Consider the following 27,662-nt stretch of genomic DNA (forward strand, 5'->3'; position numbering starts at 1 on the left):
AGGTTTCTAAAGTACAGGCAGCACACCAAGTGCTTCACTTCAGGGCTCCCACACTTCAACAGGCTAAAAGTTTCAGCACCTGGAAGTTTTGTATAGCTAAGGCACACTGAAAGACTGAATATTTCTTAGTGGTTCAGATCTTGGCTAAACTTACTTGAAATATAGATGCTTATGTGACAACTGTATCACCTTACATTACTAAATTGCAAGTTACATTGATCAAGCTGCAGGTTCCCCCCGCCCCCAAGACATACCTGTACAGTCTTTTTAATTCTGTGCGAAGGACCTGGATACTCTGGGGAATACAATTCTGTCAAGAATAATGAGTTGATTAATGTTGATTTTCCCAGTCCAGATTCACCTGGAAGAAAGCAGAACAGTTTCAGTAAAAGTGGAAGTATCATACCAAGTACAAACATTTAGATCTACATTTCAAATACTCCTGAAACATAGTACCAGCAAACATGCACTGCACTCTAAGGTTTTGAGAATCTATCATCTTCTCCTATTTCAAGGAAAACCCTGCAAATCTGTCACTGCTGGATTCTATAGACATTCATTTTTCTGATCACATTAAGTATTGAATGCATTTAGTACTTCTCCATTGCTCCCATTACAACACACAAAGATGATATTACCCCACATTAAACTTTATAAACAAGCTGTCTTCCTGGTATGACTTCCTATCATAATACCAAAGCAGACTAAATTATCTCCTTTATTTCAAGTATTATTTGAGAGTCTTATTGTCGGGGGTGGAGGAGGGGGGAAGACAACAGAGATTGAGATTAGTTTGGTTTAACTACTAAAGCCACAAGAGCTAAAATGAAGTTTCAGAACTATGTGGTTTGCCTGGGAATTTTGTTGTTGTTGGGGAAGGGAAGGGGGATTGGATTTTGTTTGGTATTTTTGTTAATTTGTTCATAAGCAACAACAAGTCAGCCTTGGTAAAGAATCTGGAGACACTACTGCCATAACAATCCAAGCAAATACAGTTACAATTCCCACAGCAAAGATTACCTCCCATTTACAGCTCTACAGAGACAGGAGCAAGAATTTCACATCAACTACTTATTACAGTATTAAAAAAGACAAGTATTCTGCTTAGTTTTCTATTGTAAAGAAACTACTTCAACACAACAATTCACATTAGCATGAGAGCCAAGGAAAAAGTATATGGAAATTATGCTTTCTGTTTAAGTTTTCATATGCAGTGCTGTTAGTACATTGACCTAAACAGAAACAGTCACACATATATTTGCTCTTAAGCTAATGAATTTGGGTGCAAACCACTGGTGACATACTTTCACGGAGGGAGGAGAATGAGCTGCACTACACCCACACTTTGAAAAGAAAAAACCTACCCATTAGTCCTCCCATCCCCAAATACCAGCTGATTTAAAGACAAAATTCGGAAAGCTTCACAACTTGTCTTCAGATAAACGTCCTGGGTTAATGCAAGTAACTGAGAGTTACAAAACAGAAAGTAGTTATGAACTGCGGCAGACAAGACCTCGTCTAAGCTGTTAATAGCTGGCTCCATTTCATACACAAGCTAGCTTATACATATCAGCCATCTCGATTACAATGGTGTAGCTCAAAGTCTCTGCAGTACCTAACAGAGCAATCTGATTAGATATACTGTAAACGGATTAGCAGCTGATGAAACATTGCAACCAGAGCTCCTGCAGGCTGCCTACATTATTAATAGTGCTTGTTCTTCAAACTCCACCCTGTCCGACTGATGAGCTAACTCATGCTGCATGCAGGGTCTGGCTACAGCCAGGAAGATGGGCTGTGGCAGCCAAGGAACAAGGAGATACTCAAGTTAGCAGTGCTGGGAACACTAACCCCAACACAACAGCTATTATGTGAGCCAGAAGGGACAGGCTTACCAACAAGCATTTCATCACTACCACTGCAGAATCTGCCTTTTTCTGTGGTCAGATGCATTAGACATTTCAGAACTGTGGTAAATACAGTGCCTAAAAGTGTCTGGTTCTGAGGGACACATGTCTTCTACTCTGCACATGCAAGATCTTTAGGGCAGGGTCACCTACAGCTGAGGGGCTTCCCTACCAAGTCTGCGATAGAAAGAAGCTTCTGAAAAGCACAGCTTTCCAACCTCATAGCTACAGCCAGTTTGAAGCATAACCTTCTTCATCTCACTACTCTGCTCAAGGTGCACATATCATTCCAGTTAAACTGAAGAGTTTTTTTATCCACCCTACTGAACCCCTGAAGAGGAGGACTCCAATTTTGCAATGTACAATTCACATCCTTTCAGTGAACATCGCTTTTTTAAGTTGACCATAATCTCGCAAAAGGCTCTCTACTGCACTATTGAAGAAAGATTTGCGTATCAGATTCTAAAGGGTTGTCCCTTCTTCTCCCTTCTATTAGGGTTATTGCTGGTCTTAACATGATACAGAATTTAAAGTGGAAAACACTGAGAACAACCACTTCTCCCAAAAATCATGGTGCTTGTCAAGTTGCCCTTGAAATTCAACATATGGAAATAAGATTTTCAGCTTTTACAGGATGTGATAGAAAACCAGCAGCTCCCCCTAGATGGCTCCTGCAGCTGTGGTACCAAGTAGTTCCTGATTACGCCCTGATAGATTTGAGTTTTGGTCCCCCCACCTTACAGTAGCAAAGATAGGAAGGCACTTTTGAGACAAAATTAGTGAAAAGGTAAGTATGCTGAGGATATTTATGCACCACCTTGTTCCCAAAGGTGCCCAGCCTCCTAGATACCCCCACCCATGCTAACCTAACTCTGATCAGCCAGTGCAGGTTACAACAGTTTAGACTGCTTAAGTGCTACCAGTGATTTAAGTATTACATTTAAGAGTTAGCATCAATACACCAATCCTGGATGCAGTTTTGCCTCAGACCATGTAACAGTCAACACCTATGATGGTAGTAAAAGGCTATAATATCAAATAAAACAAATTATACTGAAACTGTAGGTAAAAAACATAACTGGAACATTTGATATTGTACTATGGGGAGTCATGCTGCATCCACTGTAATCAAACAGGAATTTCTCTGCTGATTACAGGGGAAGCAGAATTATAGAAACCAAGTGTATTTGAACAATTCTAGCAGCCTATATGGACACGTTAAAATACTCTGATCTTAACTAGAAATATGGTAAGGGGCAGGGGGGACGACGACACCACAACAAACCACCCCAAATAAAAATGTTCTTCCCATGTAGAACCTTGCTCAACCCAAATACACCTGAAAGGATTCCCTACTGGAAAGGCTGGGAATGCAGCTTCCAAGGATGCAATGGGCTGTGAATATGACAAACAAAACACTAGAGAACAGGGAAAACAAGAGGAATTTACTTTGCCTTAACAAACCAAAACAAAACAACAAAAAAAGAGATGCACCCCAAATAAAAATGCATCTTCCCACTCTTAGCAAGTATTTCTGATGAGATTTTGCCCTTTCACTGTTACATAAAGTGGCATAAGGATGCAACATAATAGAACCATTTCAGTAGTAATAACTTCCAATCACTCAACGCATCATGATGCAGTTAGATCTAGCTTCCTAATTTGGAGTGAGTTATTTTTAGAAATATCTTCTGTTTTCAGCATCTTTTTGTTTCAAAAAGAAAAGAAAAAAATGCTTTTGACTTTGCAGGGTAATCCTGAATCCAAGAGTTTATTTTTGGTATCCAGCGACTGTTTTTACCTTGCCCTCACTCTCCCACTAGATGTTTCATATATGCTTCAAGATCTTCTTAATAAATATATGGTTTTCTTCATTATTTTGTGTCTCGTTTATCAGCAAATTAGCGTTTCAAAATTTCAGCATTTTCTCAAGCTATTTTTCCTCTATAGTCACATTCAAATATATGGAGTTGGCCACTCTTATTGGTAGAAATAAGCATGTACTTTTACTAACGTACTCCTGTCAGTCTTGCAAAGGATAGAATCTTTTGTCAGCCCTTACATGACTAGCAGAAGTTCCAACTCTTCTCAAGTCTATGAATTTCTAAATGGCTGTACAAATATTGGAGCTTTTCTTATACACAACAATTTCCTGCTGACAATTAGCATCTTTATACAGGTGGCCCATGGCACATCATTTAAAATTAACCTTGGATAGGAAAATTTCTTCTTCTGTGAACAAAACACTGACCAAGTACTTCCTTTTTTCTCTACACATACAAGACTAGCTGTAAGATGAGAAGGGAGACAAAAAACAAAACAAAACAACCAATCCAACACATTCAGCTTTTTTTATCTCAAACACATTTTTGGGGGGTCAGAAGAGGCCACTAGCAATCACTAGAATGGTTTGCAAATAATGGTAAATAGTCTCCAGAATAATATTAAAGCAGATAAGTATGGAGGATTAACAATTAAAAAACTGCAAAAATGAAGTGCAATCCACAGGAATGGGGGGAAAGCAGTGCTCCAGAGAAGAAAAATAAGTAATTCAGGTTGTTCTCAACTGAGCTACATAAATCTTTCATTTCCAAATTACTCCCTGTAAACAAATCAGAAATCCTAATCTGTGATAATCAGTTAGAAAATCTACTTGCAGCTAAAATTGCAAGTGTTCAATACATCGGTTTTTTTCAGTTCAACTTCCATCCATCGGCTCTTGTTATGACTTTATTACTACAAAGAAACTTAAATGGCAAGCATCTCCTCCCTATGGTAATAGAAGTGGATTTTTATCCTTAAATCTTAATGATGCTGCTTTTTTCACCATTCATTATTGTGGCATATTGAGAATGTGGCATATTTCCAATCTCCTTCAACTTTTCAGCCTCTGCCATTCTAACTCAAATACCTACAACAGAAATGGACAAGCAGTCCAGTCCAACCCAGTTTCCAGCTTTATATGCAACTCCTGTTGGAGACTACTATTTCTCCTGTATATATTACATCTCCTGATAACGCACCTCACTACATCTTCTAGCTATGACATCACTCTGAAAATACAGGATCAGTTTTCTACGGTATTTTTAGGATCTTGTTTTCTAAAATCCAAGCCCTGAACTTAAAAGCATGACGTACAATCTTAGATTTATGACCCCATGTGAGAGTTCATTAAACATATCAAGTGATCAAGATCACTAACCAATATTGAACATTCTCAGTGTGCTCTTTGCACGTTTTACTTCCTACCTCTTCATTAAATCAGAAAGAAATTACTCTTGCAGAATTCACCATAAGTTTTTCTACTCTTTGCTGACAATTACTCAGCTATCTACCAATCAAACAGTATTTCTCATGCTCATGCCCTGTGACAGTCAACTGCAATGCTGGGAACATGACCACACGTTCTATCCATACTTAGGAATTTCAAGCTGCTTTCCCAAGCTCCAGGTGGGACTACAAGACTGCCTAGGAACCACCCACGTGCAAGGAAAACGCTTTTGATGATCACAGCATCATAAACCAAGACTTCAGTTAAATTGCTCAAAGTATGCTTTGTGTATTGTCACCAACAAGATGACCCAGTCTCTGTCGCTGTATCTATTAACCGAGAACGGTAGGAAGTACAGATTTAGAAGATGCATTAACTGCTAACAACTCTGGTGGGCGAGAGAAGGTAACATCCCAGTGGGGCTTGTAGTTTACTAGAGACAAGCCACCAACATCTAATGTCCCAGGGTAAATGGGTTTTCTACAAACTGCACAATTTTTTTTCAAAGCTTCCACTGCATTCTAAGTAGAAGTCTGTATTTAGAGTTACTTGATACAAACACAAGCTGCAGTTGCTTTACTATCTATCAGAATGAAGATATCCAACAATACATTTCTTCTCTGATGTGAGGGGGCAGAGATTTTTAGTGCATTTGATAGCCCCAAAGAGTTATTACAAAGGGATCGAATTAAACAGAAAATTGCTGTACTTCACAATGTACATATACAGACTGTTTACATCAAAGCGTATTCTATTTTTAGAAGGTGAGCCAGTTTTTTCATGGAATTTTTTCCATTTTATAAATTCTAATTATTGTGACAGTTTTTGCTTAAAATATAATTCCATCAGTTTGATACTGGTGACTCAGAGGGGTAAAAAGCTTGTCAGAAGACATAAAAAAATTAATGCATTTCATCTTCTTTCATCCTTGTACAATTCACAGTTTATGTGCACGACAGCACCTGCAGCTTTATGCAAGTGTGCAATGGCTTTGATGGCACTGTAACACACAGTTTTTTGCTTTTATACAGAACGGAAGCTACATGAATAATCAAAGATCCTTAACTACACCAAATGGTATGATGGAACCATCCTCTTGCAAGGGGGAATGATGCTCTGCCATGTCATTATAGATGACCACAGAAACAGAGACTATAAGATGCTTTTAATTGTAAGTCTGATTTTAGAAGCTTTGATAAAGGCTAGTTCCTGTCTTCAGCGCTCTACAAAATACAAACCAATATTTGGATAAACATACAAAAACATCCAAATGAAACCCATCAGGAGGAGGGGTAGGAGCAGCACCATGCTACACAGCTGCTCCCACATATCTACAGTTCCACGTAGGACAGCATTATGTGAAATCTTGCAAAAAGTTCAACTTTGTATTTCATAGACGTCTATAAAGGAAAGAGAGCCAAAGCTCTGTCATTTCACAACTTGAATTTGGAGCATAAATGATGGAATTAACTTCTGTTAGAGCCACAAAGCTGATCCTAGCAAACCAGAGTAACAGGGAAGTCTACCAGTGATAAATTCATTTTTACCTATGAGCAACTGCATCAACAGCAACAAAATTTCAGCATTCAGTATACAGTAAGACAATTTAATAAGCTTTCTTAGAGCAAAATTTAAATTTTAAGTGCAATTAACTGAGGACAGACTCTTGGCATATCATTCTTGTCAGAGATGTCATTTAAATAATTCAGAAAAGCCATTAAAAGCAGGGAAGGGAAGTACTTCAGAAGAATATTGCAACAGATTCTAGACAGCACTCCCAACCCACCACTTGCACTAGAATTCATTATGCAGCATGGTGAGGCAAGAAGCAAACCAAGTCATTAGGGGCTCGAGGATGGGAAAATGAGGGAAAGAAGATGCCAGACAGATGATGCAAGTCAAATCTACAGGTTTCCAAAAAGAGGGGAGGGTAAATGTAAAAGTCTGCTTTTAAAACTAGACCCCTTCTTTGCAACAACCACCAACAATTCACAAGTTAAAGATTTTGTGACACTTCATGAAGAAAGTCACATTTGCTCTAGTTACATATATAGGCTTTGCTCCTGATAAATAGCATGTCTGCAAAGTAGCCATTTAAAATAGGATACGTTAATGAAACATGAGGCAAAGGAAGCAAGCTTTCAGCATTTAAAAAAAAAAAAAAGTTCTAGTCTAGTAAAACCAAGGAACTGAAATCACAAGTTTCTCTTCATTTTTAGATCTTCAACATGACTACAGATGAAAAAAACACCCCATGGCATTGGTCCACCCATATCTAGTACCAACAACAGCTGAAATGTGACAACCTGGGCTTCAGCATCCAAGCTTGCATGGAATTAGAAGTATGCAATTAGCAGATGCAGCCCAGGCTTGCCAAAGCTTACCTCGCTTTGTTTTCTGTATTAGTTAAAAGAAAACTCCTATGTCTGATCAAGTTGTGGCCATACTGCAATGCAGTTTGAGACATGACAAACAAGAAGTTGTCAAAACTGATGTACGGGGGAAATCTGAATATACTAGCTATCTATGAAATAACTGGGTTAAGGGATTCAACTGGAAATGACAGAAGCAACAGAGCTCCAGAACAACAGATCTTCTATGGTTAAATGTCATAACCAGCATATACCTTGAATTTTCATAGGCTTTGACAAAGCCAAAATAAAGAGCCTTCACAAGAGAAGAAAAAAAACCCATATTGCTTCAAAATGAAAGCAAGAGGAACAAAAACAGTTGTGAAAGATGCTAAAGAATGATTGTCTCTAAGACTAAGAAAGCATATATCTGAGACTACCACTGCTTGGTCTGGAAGAATTATGTGTCTAGAGAAAGCTGCAGAGCTGGACTTACTCTCTGGAGACATATACAGTGACAAATCTAATTGATTAAAATCCCCAATTACAAGAATTTAAAAAAAAAGAAGTAAAAAAAGCGAGAAAGATGATAGGAACATGAAATTTGTCATCTATACATTACTGTTTACAACTAATTGTACAGCATTTCCACTACATAATTTCTAACATTTGCTGACTCAAGAAGGAAGGGTATATTTATCACAGATTAATTTGTCACAGTAGGATCTTCCATTACTCTGGCAGAAATAAAACCCACACAGCTATCTACATGCTGATAAGAAAATAACAAAAGAGTGATTGGGTTTACTTAATCTTTAAGACTAAAATACTTGGTACAGATACAGGGTCAAAACCTTAAAGACAGTATAGCTTGCATTACTCGCATTCTACTTAAGAACAAGAACTATTACAGATCAACTCAAGCAAAAGGAGAGAAAGGTGAAGCACATTAGGCAGGATGTTACTCAAAAAAAGTCACCCAACTGATACATCTAAGGCATTAATATCACAGAAAATTTCAAAAGGACAAAAAAAGAAAACTTTTTTTTTTTTTACATGGAAACTAATGAGTCTCTACAGAACTCTACAAAGAGCACCTAGATTGACTTACTCAACACTGTATCAGCTCTTCCCTTGAAAATTTATGCACAAACACAATAAAAAATATTGGAAGTAAGTGTTGAGTGCTCTCAAAATATCCCAGGTGGGACATTCTGCTATTAAGCCAATCCACAAAAATCTGTCAGAGGACTGAACTAGATTTCTAGTGCTAGTCAAAATTTGTTTCAACACCTTATACCTTGTCTCTTGATGCCTTCTCTCCCTAATGTCTTTGGAAGCACTTGTTATTGCAGGCAGCACAAGGGAAACTATGTTAGGACAAGACACTTAACTGGCACAAGTAGCAAGAGAAAGATACCGATAGCATGACAGAATTCTGCAAATTTACCCCAGTGATATTATTTTTGTGGCAATACGGAATGAAAAGTTAGGGCAATGCCATTTGCAAGTTAGGATAACTCTGCTTTTCAATATTTGGTCTAGTGTCAAACAAGGAGCAAAAGGATTGCAGAGATGTGCTTTGCTGGATACACTGCTGCCAATTCTAAGCAACCTTGGCAAAATACATAGATTTGATACCTCAATTACTTGGGAGCAGTTACATGCTTTTGTTTCCATAAGACAGCTTCCACTGTAGTCATAAAAATGGGTATTTTATCTCTAACAAAGGCTGAGGTAGGTTGGAATAAGCTTGTGTTGTCAAGACTACACCCTTTTTACTATGGTGAGAAGAACTGTTTTGCTTAAGCGCTAAGCCATTGATTCCAAGTTGCTGCCACCACTATTTATTCTATTACTTAAGAAAAACTGAGCCGCTTTTGTAGCGACAACAGAAGCATACATTTACAAAGCTGAAAGGCAAACGGATAGGTCTTATGATAAGGTGATATCCTAAGACCTGTCTAGTGTGCTTGCTATGTTTTGCAGCAGGTGAGCGTGAAGGACAGACACAGGAGGTGGACCAGGACTCCTTCTGGAATTCCTGCCAGCTAGGGAAGACACAGCCCAGAGCCAAGGACACAGAATCAGGTCAGTCACAGGCTTGTCCTTTACAGAAGGTGAAGATGATATACAATGAATTTAGGCAAAAGAGATACAAAGCATAATTCTTAAAATATTTTCTCACATAAATTCTTAAATCATTCAGTCAAATGCAATGTAAAAAAACAAAACAAAACAAACCCCACACCAAAAACCTGACTGGGTAAATTAGTGAAAATCTAACATTCTCTTTTCTCTCTCAATATCTGCTGAGTTGTCAGCTATTGGTTTCTGCTATGCCTGGCACTGATGTAGCAGAAAAATGGTGAATAAATACTGCCAATAGTCAGTTTCCTCTAAATTAGCAACTTTGTATATATTTCACATTTTTGTCAGCAGTATATGCCTCCAAGACCTAAAAAATAAGAAATCTTGCAATTTCTCCTCCACTACAGTGTAATGGTATTCCTTTAAATTAGCCTTTTCAGTACAAAATATCGCAAAATCTCACCTCATCTCCTACTTCAACATTTATGCTACTTCTAAGGCTCTGAGCTCCTCTGTGGATTTTAAAGTTACTTGCTTTTGTAGGGATAGCAGCACATAAAATATTCTAGTAATTTCTACATTCCGTAAGTTAGAATATGAGGATACCACCTTTGCAGTACTACGGATTTTCATTTTATCTGAACTTCAAAATCTGAATTTAAAAAGTCATGTTGCTCTCCTACAGCAAAAAGCTTCCCACTCCTCATGTGCCATGTTTAAGAATTTGCTTGAGTAACTGTCAGATTCCTATTCAAGTTTGCTGTTGGAAGTGGTATATCATATACTTGTTCATACTAAAATAGTAATTCTACTAGTGAGATGTTACAAAAAAATAAAAAGCTTCAGTGATGCACGGAATTCCAAATACGATACATCTGATTAACATGTTATTTATTTACAGTTCAACACAAGTGAAAGCTCCCCATTTAATAAAAACTTGTGGAGTCATTTGAAAATGCATACAAATAAGATTTCCATACCACACAAATGTTGCATTTGAAACACACATCCTGAACAAGACTGTATGTATGCTAAATGATGTGTCATTTACAAAACTTTAAGCTATTCTTTTTAAAACAAGGAACAAAGACTTGCCTTCATCCTACATCACACTGGGCAGCTGCAACAACCAGCACTTCAAAAAAAGTGTCATCTCAAAAGCATGTTGCCAAAGTGTAGTTACACATCCATTAACATCAGCTGATCTGATGCATGACTCCAGCTGAGCAGTGCTACAGGTTGTGCTCTTCCCCTGAGCTCCCAAGAATTTCAGACACATACAGAATCCACAAAATACAATTTTTAAGCATTTACCTAGGAATATTTTTCAATCGCATCCTACAAGACTGACTTGTGCATAGCTTCATTTAGTATTTTTAGTATGAAGGTATTCACGAGATAAGCTGCTCTTCCAACTATGGAAGTCTTAAAATTCTTCGAGAAAAAAATATCTCAGACAAACACAGATCCTTCGTTACAACCACCACAGTATAGTCAGTAATTATAATACTGAAGATTTTTAGCCAAAACCAAGCATTATTTCAATGCAACTGAAGCTCATTTTGACAAGTTTCTGAAACAAATGCCTAATCACTGTCATATCAGCCAGTACTGCCACCAAAAAAAAAAAACAAACCCCAAAAGTTAAATCCCAGCCTCCATGCCACCCCTTCTTTGTGCCGACACAAGATTTTTCTTTTGCCATGCTACAAACAGACTGAAGACTAACCTTCCTCGCAGCTCTCAGAAAACTCTCCAGCTGGATTCGCACACTAATCCAATTTGGGCCTAGTGCTATTAGCTCTTTCAGCAGCAGCACAGACTTAGGCCAGGTTAAAATCTGAATTTCAGCCTAGAGGAACAGCTGCTATTGTTGGACCACAGTTTTTCCTAATCAAACCAGAACGACACTTCATAAATGCCACCGAGGCCAGTATGTCTCTTGAAGTACTTAAAAAATTATGGAGAATCATTTCTGTATTCTTATTTACACAACTGACACCCTCTACATCAACCAAACCTTCCCACCCAAGCATTTTCAAAAGGTTGTCCACTATATTAAGAAACAGTGTGAAAAGGGAATTCCAGAATCTGAAAAAAAAAAAACCAACCCCACCCCCAAACAAAAAAACCAAAAAAACCCCCAAAAACTCAGTGAAAAAAAAAAAGCTCTACAGAAAAACTAGTCGAAAAGAGGCTGGCCACATATGGAATGTACGGTTTAATTTTTTCCCCTTCACTTTGTTCTGTTTTTCATTAAGCAAGAAAATCCTTCAAGTTTTTGGGTGGTGGTTTTTGGTTTTTTGTTTGTTTGGGGTTTTTTGTTTGGTTTTTTTTTTCCTTCACCTCAACAAAAAGTACTCAAGTCTCATTTTCTTAAAAGTCACTGTAACCTGGTTTCGGATAAAAAGCTGACAAGCACACAACACTGAAATGAAAATACTCACTTAAATTTTACAGTTTTTAAAGATGTATGATTACTGAAAAGCTAGAAAAAATGAGAAAAAACATAAATCTTGAAATAAACAAGTCTAACAGTGACTCCAGTGCCCCATTAAAAAAGTGGTTTTCTGTAGAGTGTTTTATCCATTAACATCTGTGACGCTAATCGTATTTGCCATGTTCCAATGGGAAACCTCTCAAAGGAACCAGCAATCTTGGAGACAGAAGCTCTAGTTATTTTCCAGTAGTAACTTTATGCTGGTCACGTTACAGATCTACCAATGTTAAAATGATCAGAGAAGGACTAGAAAAAGACAGTTTGCCACATCAGACCGGCCAGCGGAAAAAGAGCCATGTCAAAGAAATCCACTGGTATCAATATGAAAAAAAAAGCAGCCAAACGAGGTCAAGAACTGCAAAACAGAGTCATGGCTAAGGCAATGACTGCCAAGGAATTTGCATTGATTCTAATATTTTTGAAAAGGAAGATGCAAGTCTGGATTCTTCCTAGCTGTTTCCCAATGCTACAGCTAAAATAGGTCATTGTGTAGTACAACATCCTTGTAAAGGGGGGGAGAGGGGACAGACAACTTTTAGAGTTCCAGTAACATCAGTTATTGTTCAAAATTAGAATGATGAAAAAAAAAACAGGGCAAGTTTTTGTACGTGAATATCCATAGCGTTATCAGGAACTCTGTTCTCAAAAGTAAAGGCAAGACAACAGCCAAATCAAGATCACAAAAATGAAGGCCTAACTGAAGCAGCCTAAAAGGTAGGGAATTAAAAGGACGAAGCCAGCAGATTGAGTAAATGTTGCACTGTAAGGTGTCTCAAATATCAATACACATCAGAAGGTAAACCAGCAAACACACACACACTCCAGAATCAACAGAAAACCTGAGGTTTGGATGAGGGGAACTGGAGAAGACAGTCTTCAAAAATACACAGGCAGCCCAAACCTATGCTGCTTCTGAACAAAACTTCTCAACAGTGAAACACTTAAGCCACACAGACTAATCAGAAAGAAAGCAAGGGCAAGAGTCCTAAATCGAGTATCATACCAGGAGAGCAGTACTACTCACCCCAGCATCCAATTATGCTGGAGTGAAATAGCCTTACAGAAAAATCAATCAGAAAGCTGTGGAAAATGGTTTTAGGCAAGATTCAGACTTCAGCAAAAATCTCTGCTACACCAAGCTGTGATACAGTGTACATCAATAAGCCTCTACTCTCCCAAGAATGTTCCTTCCAAAAATAAACTCACCATAAACAATGACAACAAACTTCCTCTTTACAGTATGCATTTCAGGTTAACTGCTTTTCAAAGTTTGATCTAAAGTTATCCATACTGTAAAATAAAGATTGAGGTTGTCAGAACCACCCCTCCAAAACCTCATCCTTCCTTCCAAATTTCCATGAAGGGTTTGGTTTTTTTTTCCTCTCCCCACTCATCTCTAATAATGCTTCATTTGAATTATAGGCCTAAATTGCTCCAGAGATAAATCAGGTATTGAAATAACCAACAGACTTATTTGCAATTGGACATAACTTGCTACTTTTACAACCAGAGTACATTTCACAATATCCTCCACCCCCTCAATTAGAGATGCAGCACTGCCATCTCTATCAGGACGCTGTACTTCTTCCTTCTGTACTAGCTAACTTCCTACTTACTGGAAAAGGAGCATCCTCCTGCCTCTAACTCCCTGCAAAAAGAATATGAGATGCATACTCATCTCTTCTTAGATTTAAGGGCTTCCCCTCTCTTGATCATAACCATGAGCTGTGTCTTTTCTGCTACTTAAAACAATCCTGAAGGACTGGACATAAAGTTAGCATATTGCCTAAAACATACCTAGCTATGATTCTGAAAGGAGTCATTTAAAATGTATTCAACAAAGATTTAAGTCGAACACTTCTTTAAAAATGAAGTATTTCAACCAGCCACTTATGAAGTCCTTGTACCAGGCCTATTGAATGTATTTCAGCAAAATGCATATGCCGAGGTTGGGGTTGTTTGGTTTGGCGGCTGGGGGGGTACGGCATTTTTTAATTTGAAAGGCTTCATTGCAATGATGAAAAGGGCTACTTACCATGAGTGAGGGAGACCAGATAAACTGACCTGGATGGCTTCTTCCAGTCCCAAAGTATAGTTGGGTTTTTTTATTGTTATATATTTATTTAAATATAAATAGCCCATAAAGAGCTACGTTAAGATCTTTAAAAGGATTGGACAACAGTAATGTCTGCAGCACACTAAGAAATAAAGGTCATTTCAGCTATAGTTCCTCTGATAGCAGATGCAAGATACTCTCTAGCATTAAATTTGTTATTTCAAATCTGGTCAGATTTGCTCAAAGCTATATTGATTTCACAGCATTTGTACAGAAGCACAAAAATATTGGTCACATCTTCATTACCAACCAGATTTTAAAGAGATTTCACTGGTTTCTTTTTGCTGTTAAGATCAATTTCCTGATCTTAGAAATCATTACAACTATTGGCCTTTACTCAGCAAACATTTGGAAGCCCCTCAAGTCTACTACAGACACACTATACCTACATTCCTGTGTCCTTCTACATGCCTGACCATCTTCAAATGTCACAAACGGGAACAGAGCGGGGGGGAATCATTAAAAACCCACCATCCAAAGAGGAAACAGAACCATATGCTAATTTCCTTATTAGGAAAAGCAAACTCAGCAAGCCCACTGCAGATCCTCAAGTGCTACCTGTCTGTGCTAAACACCTCAACATTTACAGAATTAAGATGAACAAGCTTGAAGTTTTTACCGCTGACAAGTTTTCAACAATTGACAAAGCAATCCATCTGTAAAATGTGGTCAGAACTACTGTGGCTAACTCAATTTAACTTGCAATGTTTAAGTTACAGCTTACAGCCTGCATGTTAAATGTGTCATGTGCTTTTACGGATTCTCAGAGTTTCTACACAAAAAAAACTTCTAGAACTTGCTACTAGACACCTTGCTTTTTCTCCTTTTAAAGAAATGAGCATCACTTCACAGAAAATACGAACTACTTCCTACATACAAGAAAAGCCAAACACTGCAAAATTTGCATAAGAAGTTGTACTACGAGAACTAATTAAGACTTGACTACCCCTAAGGCCACATTTACACTTTTACTGGAACAACAGCTATGCTCAGAAAAATTGTCTTAATTTGTAAATGGTTAATACAGGCTTAATTGCAAGTATATACTTACAAAAGTGTTTATAAATTTTATGCATTATTATTGTACAAGTTGTTCCATAACTGGCAGAACCAAGTTTGGTTTTCTAGACACCAGTGACCATCACTTCCCACCAGGCAGTTAGCGCAGGTTCCTCTTTCAGCCCTCTTCCCTCTCTTGTTGTCTTCCTGAAAAGCGTCCTCGGCGTAAGCCTCAAGGCAGACAGACTGAATACTAATTAGCAAATGGACCCTACTAGATGTAATCCTAGACAGAGCCTTCTGATTTAGTATTTTTTCTGAAAGATACCAAGTTCGCATTCCGCCAGACTGCCCCACGATGTGAATGAAAGCCCAGTAAATGGGAACAACTGCGAGATTCACTTCAAGAATGGAATTACGACCAGAGCTAAAACTCCCTTGTGGATGCAACCATCTAAAATGCTGTTTTGCCAGACCAGAAACATAAGTGAGACCTGCTAGCCAGTAACACTTGTGCTAACTAATCAGCCAACTAACACCAACTGTAGAATAGAAAAAGCTTATTTATATTGACCCCCAGGGAGAGAAAGTCAAACAATCCTATAAAAACTTTGCAAAACCAACTTCTATATAGTTACATGACATTTCTAGTCTTTGGCACCTTTTGAAATTCTTCAAGATGCCCCAGTGTCATCTAGTGAGAGGTGATGGAGTAAAAGGGAACTGACAACAGGCAGCATGATCACTTAGTGTTCCACCCATAAGGAAGAATAAGTGTTCTGGTGCCAGACAAAAGGTATGGGGGAAAAAACAACACTGATACTTTCACAGACATCTGCAATCCCAAAATTGGTGCTTTTATAGCCTAATTTAAAATCTAAATGCAGAATACGTCCCCAGTCTCAAGCGTCTCTTTCACATGATTGCTGCTGGCCTTAGTTATCTAAAAGCTTTTTCCTAGATAAACTATCCAATTATAGGGGTATAATTTACATTCAATCCAGAAAGGAAACAAACTTTCCTTTTCCTCAAAACTTAAGGGTCTGTCTTCCCACACCCAGGGATGGTAGTAAGGAAGTAAGCTTTTATTCAACCAAGAGAAGAACACACCCAAACCAGTTTTTTCCTTATATTTCATACACATCTGTATTAATGCTTTTGGACCCCAGCTTCCTTATCCAGAGCCTTGGTGTTGGTCTGTTTATGCCCTCTCCCTTCAAGCACAGAAGCATTGTTTCCTCTATAACAGAACAGTAGTTTCTAGTTCTCATCCCCTCAGACTACCTAAAGCAGCCCCCACTGCGTCAACAGCCACTTTCACCAACCCCACCAAAACTCAGTATGGTTTGCCAACCAAGGCAGCAAGATTCACGCAGAATAGCAGAGATGCTCCCCCTTGCAGAGTCAAAGCTGAAAATTATAATAATGTTGGTATCTTGGAAGTGGAATATAATTATCAGGAGCAACCAGTTGACTCCACTATCAAACAGGGACTAGAAATTAGTTCTCTTAACCTTCTATTTGGGATTCCTGCCCAAGAAAACAAACCTGAAATAGACTATGTAAAACCATGCAATTTTTGCAACCACACTCCTACTCTCAGAGATTTCATAACCCACTGAATACATTTTACTTACAAATCTAACATTAGTCCACTGACCCAGGCAGCAACAAGCTGCAGAATATGGTTAGACTATTTTGAGTAGTATTTTGGCAAGTACATATGAAGGTCTGACAAGAAAATGAATTGAGCACCTTTGGATCATAGTGGGGGGAAACTTAATGCAATCTCTGTCTTCACAGTTCTGAAAACGAAGGATGGCACAGTACATAGCAAACATACTCCTACCTGGAATGTGTCACTATGCACTGGATCTCATAAGACTTCACAGAAAACAACATATTTGAGAACCTTTTCACATACAAGCTTTACATAAAACTAAATAAACCAGCATTACTGAAAAACAAAACCAAAAAACCCACACCACTGCAGCTTTAAAGTTGTCCTTATCTTTTTCATTCCTTTCCAAAAGCACTATTGGACCCAAAGCATACATAAAAAAACTATTTTAGAACTTCAGCGCATTTAACCGAGAAGGATCAACATTAAACTACATTTCATGTACCCTCAAACAAAAAGTGCCAAGAAAAACATCCATGTAACAAGACGGAAAGCTCTATTAATTCATCTTGTTCATAGCATACACAAACAGCGCTTAGTTTTGATTTATGACCAAGGCTAACTACTAATTAGCAGGCTTAGAACCAAGATACTAAGAAGCCTGTTCTGAAAGGCAAGCCAGAGTAGTTTCGAAAGGCTTGAGTAGTTAAATTATCAACATAGTAAAAGTCATAGTCACTACGCATAAACTCAAATATGGCCAACAGGGAATAAAGACATGGTAAAAAAACCCAAAAAACCCACACCAACTTTCAAAAACAGCATTACACAACAACTTATCTACACAAAAAAAGATAAAATGTTACTGCATTTTAGCAAAACTTACACTTTGTTGGGAATTTTTTTTTTAAAGTATTCAAAGTTTTCTTCACTACTTTGCAAGACTCTTACAAAAAAACAGACAGAACACAGAACTGTAACTTCCATATCCAGGTTTTATTTATGAAAAAAATATAAAATCCGTATTTCTATACTGAAGGTCTCTAACTAGCTTAGAGTGAAATGAAATGTCTCAAAATAGCTGAAGAAGGCAAAGAGCTTCAGAATAGCTTCCATGTATTCTTTTGCATTCTTTACAGCCATACTGGACTCTGAAAACCAGTATGTTCTGCTGTTTTGGAAGGAGCTGACTTGTTATGATCTATAGTTTTAGATGGAGACTTCAGATTGAAGTGTTGTGCCAAACACCCTTCTTTGAAGCCAATAAACTGACCCAGCTTCTCAGCAAGCTACAAAGCAAAAAGCGAGACAACCCTTCAGAATGGCAATAGTCAATAGATCCATAGCATGATTCAGACCATGAACAAATGAACCGCCACATCTGTGCAAGACCTAATTCTGTGCTTAACCTTTAAGATGCCTATCTTTCTTTGACATGAATCATGTAAGTTGGGAAAAAAAGACTTACCCAGAGGACTGCCTAATGTATTTAGTGATACTCTGAGGACAGAAAGGGCAGGACCAAAACACATTTAAGGCTTCAAGAGGAAACACCCAATGAGCTCACATGTAACAAAAACGGCAGAAAAGCTTCTGATGAAAGAAACATGGAAAAGAATTTATGCTTATAAAAAGGCCCCATGATACAATATTCAGACCAATTCCAAAAGCTTAAGTGGAATATTGGCAATTGCACTCATTCTGAATAAAGTGTCTATGCACAATGTCCATGGCAGGGTAAGCCGCCCAACTCCGCCAGACAAGAAACTCCCCTAACAGATCTTTGTAACAAACTGTGTCAAGTGGCAACTCATTTATCCCAGCCTTTTAGAGAAACACTGTACACCACCTCTACCTCACTCAACTGCATGATTCCAATATGTCCTCTTATCCTCATTTGCAAGGACTTCAGTCACCTCAAAGAAAGATCACAAAAAGCTGTGGTATTCAGCAGGTTTGAGGTAAGAGAAATCCCTGTGGGTAGTGGGGTACTGTCCAACAACCTCTTGTGGCATATTGCAGGAGGCTGAACAGAAATTCACCTCTGTTAGCAGATCTGACCAAGGAAACTTCTCCATGAACCACAGCTCTCTGCTGTCCCTGCCTACCTTATCACTAGCCAGCCACGCGGTTTACACTTCTTCAGCAGCACCCAGTGCTAAATCTGAATCGTGGGATTCAAACTGAGAGGGCAGCACACAGCAGGAATCTATGTCCCAGTCATATTTTTCCACCTTTTTATCCATGGAAATTCAATTACTAATTATTTTTGCAAATCAAAATTTACATCTTAAGACTAAACAGCAATACAAAAAATTTAAATGAGACGTATTTTTTTAAAAAGCTTCTCACTATTATCAAGAAAACCCAGCTGAGTTTTTTTTAAATCCTTTTGTTCTATATGTAACAAAACCTATCATAAAACTTCAGCTTGAAGAGACTTTATATAAAATGCCAGAAGGGGCGGGCGAGGCCAGGGTGGAATCTTACACAGCAAATTGAGACTGCCCTTCATTACAAGTAAAAGAAGATGCGTATTTATGCCTCTTCATAATAAATAGGTAAGGTGTTATTGAGGTGTTCATGTCACTCAGACAATACTGTCAGTACTAGTATATGCACCAGAAATATCTTACATGAAAAAACAGGTATTTTAAAAAGAGAGACACTTCATGGGGAAATTCTCAAGAGAGGAAATACAGAGCAATTACTGCCAACCTAAATTTGGCATATACATCTACCTCTCAAAGATACCACAATCGCAATATTTCTAACTGTGTCAAAGTTAATTTTTTATCTTTTCTGCAGAGTTAAAAGTGCTAAAGGCTCTCAAATACTTATCCAATAAGAGCCAGCCTCAAGCTTCCTCTGAAGTACATTGACAATGGGTGGTGGTAGAACAACATGTCTACCTGAAGAAAAAAACCCCAGCTTTTAAGATGTGATGCTTTTTCTAGGAAGTACTGACTCTTCTAATATACCTGCAAAGGTCTACTTCTCAGAGGCTAGACAATTAGCAAGCACCTTTCTCCTCCTTATTAAAAACCCACAAAAAAACAACCAGAAAAAAGAAAAACCAAAAAAATCCCACCACTTTGTTATTGATTGGATAGGGAAGGTGGTTCTGCAGAATTGGAAGTTTTACAGCCAAGGATATGGATGAAAATGGAAATTAAACCTTTAACCACTTAACTGGGGAGAGAGGGCGACTTCTCAAGAGGGAGCATTCCATAAAGCATGAATATGAACAGCACATAGAACAAGTTATAAAACGCCTCCCCAAAACCACAAAATGCAGTCAGTAAAGATGAATCTTTACTGAGGCTAGAGCCCTGACCTTAGTGCTTATTTTTGCATTTGGCAAGTCGAGGATAACCTAACCTTAGAAAGGTATATCTAAATTAAGCCACTTAAAAACATGCAAACAAGTAAAGGACACAATATCCTTAGTGAAGCATGGCTGTTGGGCTTTTTAAATTATTATTTTATTGCAATAAACTATTTATTTAAATATTAATCATATTCCACATTCATGAAACTGATTTTTTTTTTTAAGTTGACAGCAGCAGTCAGTTAAGGAAACTGGTAAATACACAATGTTGACAAACATAACCTTATTTGAATAACCACAAAAAATTCTTTGCATCTGCCATCACCTCATCTTACTTACTAGTAACAGGGAAGCCTTTCTTGCCCTGCTTTCCAATGGCACAAAAAATTATGCAATAACATATTGATTTTAAAACGCTAATGGAATAAGATAATCAACTACAGGTTTACTCGATTGTATGATCTTTTCTTTAACAGTTTATTAAAAAAAGACATACATCAACAAAGGTCTTCACACTTTGCATATTCAAATTAGTGTCCTTCAAATAAAAACTGTCATTATATGCAATTTAATCAAATGCTAGTTTCTATCTGAGGCAACCCTATTTAATCTTTGGTTAAAAACCTACTTTTTAATAAAATATTCAGTATCTGGCTAATGACAAACTGAAAATGGCCTAACTTCACATGATTAGCAATTGCAAAGCATGTCAGGACATAAATTTAGCCAGAGACAAATTCTAAAGGGTATTAGATTCATAAAGATTTCCAAGTCCTTTCAAACTGTCAATGTCTTACAACTTCCTGAACTCTACTTCTTATTGAAATGGTATAAAAGCATTTTTGTATTTCAGCCTTTTTTGAAGGAAAATGAAACTGCCTAAATAGTAAAATGAGAAAGCTGAATGGTAAAGACTCCTATCTAGCATCTAATCCATACAGAAAAATGAATCATCATTGTGCACAAACTCAGGATTTTGCTTTTTCCTTGCCTTCTTCCACTTAAAACCTACATTGCTTCCCCAGATATTACATAACCATAGGTTACACAAAAGACCTTTCAGAAAACTCCAGTATAAAGTGTGATCCCAAGTACAAGGAAAAATAAAAAAAAAAATCTAGCCTTTCACCATGAAGTCAGATAATTGCTCACTAACACTTTAAAAGAATTCAATAAGCCTTTTCAATAAAAGCTATGTACTGAACCTTCGGTCTGACCAAACGCTCCATACCAGCACCTTCCTGAAACACTCATAAACTGTCATCAACTGTGACTTCAAAATGGGACCTAGCTTATTTTATCTAACCCAATATCCAATACCCAATTTTGACAGAGGACAAAAGCAGATACCTGCTTTCTCCAAATTAGTACCATGTCATGATTTCAGCTACTATCATGATGCTGATCCTCCTTCTGATATCCTGTATTTTCTACTTATGCTGCTGTCTGTATCCTTGCCTGGTCTCAGTCAGCCACTCAACACAATTTAACAGGCATTAGAAAATACAATTACAGTATTCTATGCTGTCCCCCAGAAGCAAATTACTTCTAAGAAACTGAGTTTATTTTTAGCAAAAAACCAAACAGACAGAAAATTTCAGAAGAGTGCCAAAACTGAGGGACAAGAAGATATATATATATACACTGCCTAGAAGTTTGCCTGTTGATTACAGAGTTGATGTAGTAGAGTTGATGTTTTGATCTTGCAAGTCTCAATTTCTTTCCAGTTAGACAGGTGTATAAAAATGTTTTGCAATTAGTTGTAAAATAAATGTTTTTGTTACTTAAAGCAGAAGCTTTTTTGAGTAGAACCTCAAGCAGTCCAAGTATCTGCAAAGCTCATAAAACACTTCATCTGAGTCAGTTTTATTTTACTCAGTTATCTGAATGCTTGCCATTTGACATAAATCGACCAAAGCAGATAAATTCAGTCAAATAAAAATTTAGACAGTGCCCTCAGTTCAAACCACTAACAAGCATATAAAAATCCAATCCTTATACATATTGTATAGGCTGAAATAGCTTTGATAATTCAAGCCAAATTGTTCCAATTCAAGGAATACTTAAGGCTAAAATCTGGCCCAATCATCCAAGTCTTAACTCATTTCTTTGCATTTGGTCACTAAAAATGTTTGATCATAGAGTGACCTCACTATTAAACAGTTCAACAACAGCAGGTAAAAAGACCAAAATGTACAGAGCAAGAACTGTATTTCAGAAACACAGTATTTATTTCCTTGTAAGAAAAGTACATGGATTTAGTTTTCCAACCACTAGACTGTGTTAGTCTACTGAGCAAAGTAATAAGTAACATGCATTACTGAATTAAGCTCTACCTGTATTGTAGGAGAAGAAGGTATTGATTTTGCAAAATCACTGATAGAAGACATTTCCCTGCAGTGGTAATTGGTTTAGGTTTTTAGCCTCAGTTACTCAGGAAGAAGAAGGAGACAAAACATACCCTTGAAATAACTGTTCAAATAAAAATTTTATGTACTGCAAGCACCCTAGACCATAAAAGAACAAAAATGGAAAAATTCCAGCACAGCTTTACAGAAAAGTGAATGTATAATGCTATTTTTATTGATACAGTCATCTACATACAGGAGGGGATTTGGTGTAGCAGGCAAGATCATGCTCTTCAAGGTCTGACTTCACTAGAGTTTCACTGAAGTTAATCAATGGACCACAAATGATAGTGCTATGGAACATACCTGGCATGTGGGACAAGGGGCTTCACTTAGAATGAGCAGGACAACCCCTGCACTAGTCCCCTCACACATGCTTCAGAGTACATGGAAACAAGGTGGTTGGAATTTTATTTAACGCCATTTCTTTCTGCATCAGAAGACTTGCACTAACAAGGCTACCTTTGGCATTTTCAGAGCAAGGAGTGCCATAAACTAAAAGTCTACAAAGAGATGATATAATTTCTTTTCACAACTTCAGTTCTGTTGCTGGGAACGCAGAAGAATGGTTAGCCACAAACCCGTGCAACCATCTCAAAGGTTTCTACATTCCCCGAGTCTTTTGCCAGAAGTCTGGAGATACAAGATCAGAATTCTGGTGACCAGAATGTAGTAAGGTCAGAAGAGAAATCCCCCTAAAAATAATTACAGTTAAAATTGAATACTATTTTATGTTGCTAACCTCTCCACAGGTCATTAAGCAAAAGACCATCACACATTACCCAAGACCCCAGAAAACTGAGTTCAGAGTCAAGCTTGTCTTAAAAGAGCTCCTTCTGTTACTTACTTATGCTATTCTACATGAAGACAATGGTATTTTACTTCAGGGTATGTCGTGGTTTCAGCCCAGCCGGTAACAAAGGACCACGCGGCCGCTCGCTCACTCCTCCCGCCCCCCTCCGGTGGGATGGGGGGGGGGGGGGGGGGGGGGAAGACGGAGGAGAGGAGAAAAAAAACAAACCTGGAACCTCGAGGGTTGAGATAAAGGCAGTTTACTGGAACAACACAAAGAAATTGCAACAACAACAACGGTACTAATGAAAAGGTATACAAAAAGAGTGATGCACAGTGCAACTGCTCACCCCCCGGGACCCGACGCTCTGCCACTTCCCCCACCCAAAAGAAGAGCCCACCCCCCGGCCCGCTCCCCCTTTATATACTGAGCATGATGTCACATGGTATGGAATAGCTCCTTGGCCAGTTCAGGTCAGCTGCCCCGGCTATGCCCCCCACCTCCCAGGTTCCTGTAAAAAAAAAAATTAACTCTATCCCAGCTGAACCCAGGACAGGGTATTACATCAATTGCTCAAAGGCCTCTTCGACAGACTGTGCCACTTGTCATATAAAGCATTTTCTGGGGGTGAAAAAAAGAAAGCAAACCAAATCCTCTTCATCAATGGCAGATGTAAATAGCTAATAAGGAAAACAGTGAAGCAGAAATAACCGGAAACTGACAGTAAACTTTCTCATACCTTAAACCAAGGAAGAACAGATGGTAGAAGAGAATTGCTGACTTTCAAGACAAACAAAAGAGTTTACTCTCAGAAAACCTACAACTCTGCAGCATGGGATAGAAAATTTAACAATCCTCATCAGAAAAAAATCACGTAGATGTGAAGGCAAATTAAGGGATCACAGTTTAATACAGATACAAGTAAATGTTTTACAGATTTACATCATCGGGTTTGAAGAGATACTTACAGATGAAAGCTCAACTAGCTCTTTACCAAAATATTGTATCACAGGTGAACTATTCAGATCTTTCATGATACAACTTCAGAATATTCCTGAGATTACCCCATTTGTAACAAAAATCAGATTACTCTAAAAGAATACAAATCCAACTACATTTGGTGCAATAGTTCAAAATCCTTTAATTTAGTGAACTGTTGGTCTGACTGGCAACAACCAGAGCCTTGATAATGGGCATTTCCATCACAGTGGAACATAACATTTTGTTATATCACTGGCAAGTAACATTTAAGGTCAAAAAATACAGGTCTTAAATGAGACTAGATCAAGGACAGCAAGTTCCAAAACACTGGAACAAACTGAAGATAAATGTCCCTTGCTTCTAAAACACATGGTTCACTACCATGCTTTTGAATACAAAGCATAGCATTTCTATCTTGAAAGATAAAAGACATATGCAATGTGGATCAAGGCAGTAATAATAATCGATGCATATGTACAACAAATTCTCTTTTGTGCTCCATGCCATTCAAGCTTATGAAGTGTCACCAACTGATACCTGATAATTATATTTTTCAGCAGTGGTTTGTTTCACAGTTCTTCATTTTCACACAATGCTTGTTAGCCTGTACTGCAAAGTGCTCCACAGATATCCAACAACTGCTTTCAGACCACTGAATTACTATTTTTGAACTGACTTAGCAATAGAAAATGGACCCAAGATTCAGGATTAGCCCATAAATTCAAAACTTTACATATAATGACTTCAGACTGCAAAATTTCTATTTTAAAAAGCACTGTTGCTTGCAGTTAAGAGATGTCACCTGGGAATGCTTCAGATTCTTTTCAAATAAGCAAGCTGTCACCTTACATAGAAAGCAGTACCACTTCACACATCCCAAGTAGTAAACTACCAGAGCCAGATGCTGTTAGAACTGACACTTGCTGTCCTTATCTGTCCCGCATTTATTTATGTCCTTATGTTGCATTGCTTCTCATTTTGCCCAAGGCCAAGAGTTTGATTCTCTTAAATTGCAGACCATTTCTGCCCTTCTGGAGAAGTGTCTGCCCTATGAAAAACACTTGTTTACCCTTCACAGCAGAAGTTTCATGAACAGAAGTATCAGAATGATGCACTTTGCATTAGCTTTGACACACTTGTAGTTTCGGTTATAAGATATCAGCATAATTTCTGGCTTAAAGCCTCATCAGTGATGGAAGTCAAAAACTTCAGTGATACAAAGCCAGAACTGCTTGTGAAATTAGGAAGTCAGGACCCTCCAAAAAACTTCCACTTCAAGCTTAATAGAGGGAAGGGTCTACGTTGAACAGCATCATTACACACTTAATACAGTTTATATTGACACTGACAGAAACTTAGCACCATTCCAACATAGAGTGTAAGAGTTCTTACATTTATGCTCTTGGTAAGCATAACAAAACTACCTACAGTGAAAAATTGGGATGGAAGTAAAGGCTGACAAGAACTCAAACAGAAAAACTAATTTGATGAAACAGTCAGCTTCAGCAGCCTTTCTCGCCTCCAACCACTAATAAGTCTAAATATTCTGCCTTAAGTATTATATTTATAGTAAATGACTGGAAAAAACATCAGACTACAACACCAGAATAGAAATGAGAAGAAATTATTCTTAGATGTTCATTCTCTTCAATAAAAGAAATTATAGACAAGAGTATGGTATAAACTCTTATTTGTCAGTAAACGTGCTCAGAAGCTCAACAGAAAAACATCCGAAAACCAAAATGGAACAGTTACATGCAATAGCCATGCTATGTACAGAAAAACACTGGAAAAAGGAACAAAATTTAACAGCTTCAAATGGTTTCAGAGTGAAGATCTGAACTGACTATTGCAAAATCAGCCAGAGGGAAAACAAGCATATTGTCACATTTAATGGGTCACAGTGGCTTAACTACAATTGGATATTTAGACCACAAATACTCCATCCAAGAATATCACTTTGGTTACAGTATTAACCTATTCATTCATGCAATTGTCAGTATTTCTTGATACAGCAGGCAAGCCTAACATTTTCAGCCAACAGAAAGAAAGAAGCAGTTTTCAACTCATACAGCATATTTATCTATACAAAAAAACCTGACTTCTACTTTGAATCTCGACCCGGGCTTGTAGCAAAGATGGCCCCAAAACCAGGCCTGCAGTAAACTAGCACCTGATTATCCAGGGTTAAGGAACTGGAAACAGTAGTAGTGACTTCTAACAGGTCATTGCTTACACAAGATGTGCAACTTTTAGCTCACACCTTACCAATGCAGCTCAGGACATCTGTTGACTTTTGAGGGTAGAATCGAAATAAGTGTTGGCCACCTGATAACCAATTTAAGAAGTAAAATGTATCCACTAGTTAGGTACCTTCTCTAAGACATGTTTAAGTTCACGCGTTACATTAAACACCATTACATCTGAGCATCTACAAAAGCAACAAGAACATCATGCAGTGATTAATTATTCTTACTGTAACATCAAAAACCCCAGATTCATTCATTTCAGTTAAATTGTGACCTACAAGCCTGTCACCAACAGGAACAAGGACCAGGTTCAAAGGCTGATCTCACCATCATGAACCAGCGTACTGTAATACATGAAATACCAACAGAGTAACTGTGTATTTGTGTGCATGTGTGCACATATTCAGATGTGTAAAATAAGCAAGGACATTTTTATTTAAAAATAAAATAAAAACTGGTAAGCTAGGATAAGAAAAACCACCTATTTATGTAGTTAGAAACACAGCAAAAGTTACAACTGGCCTGAAGACAGCTAATACCGCAACAGGATTAATTATGTAGGTAAGTACCAAAAAACTCCGCAAAGCTTAAAAAAAAGACAGCGAAGATGAGACCTACACAATGCAGAGAATGGTATCTCATTAGATGGTTTTCATTAAATTCCCTGAATTCATCTATTAGGGACCCAGTTTTAAATACAGATTGAAGTAACAAATTGTATGAATTCTTTTACAAGACTGACAAGGAAATGATATATGAAATAGAAAAAAGAAAATGTTTCCAAGAGAATCATCACTTGTTTAAAGAAATAAAAGCCCATTAGGTTACAGGCAGATTTTTGCCAAATTATGGATTCACATACACACGCTTAGGTAGAAGTCTCTTTCCTCAAAAACCTTTGCCAGGAAACAAAGAATTTTGAAATAGAAATTAGGCTCTGACCAAAACGCTGCCAACACAAGCAGTTAAGTTTAGATTAGTTTAAATACAACCACCAAAGCTTTACAAAACCTTATGTATTGGCTTTATGTGGCAAGGTTTTGG

General features: G+C 37.7%; 1 protein-coding gene across 4 annotated transcripts in view; it reads right to left on the reverse strand.

The window, feature by feature from the left end:
* Positions 1-27,662, reverse strand: part of SEPT7 (septin 7) — an 81,426-nt gene that overhangs the window by 27,650 nt on the left and 26,114 nt on the right. For all 4 annotated transcript variants that reach the window (XM_010582668.1, XM_010582659.1, XM_010582677.1 and 1 more), the window contains exon 4: positions 255-361. In XM_010582668.1, the coding sequence (XP_010580970.1) occupies positions 255-361 (107 nt within the window). The remainder of the gene's footprint in view (positions 1-254; positions 362-27,662) is intronic.

The sequence above is a fragment of the Haliaeetus leucocephalus genome, unplaced genomic scaffold (assembly GCF_000737465.1).
Source record: "Haliaeetus leucocephalus isolate CR32 unplaced genomic scaffold, Haliaeetus_leucocephalus-4.0 Scaffold83, whole genome shotgun sequence".
In the NCBI taxonomy this organism is placed as follows: domain Eukaryota; kingdom Metazoa; phylum Chordata; class Aves; order Accipitriformes; family Accipitridae; genus Haliaeetus; species Haliaeetus leucocephalus.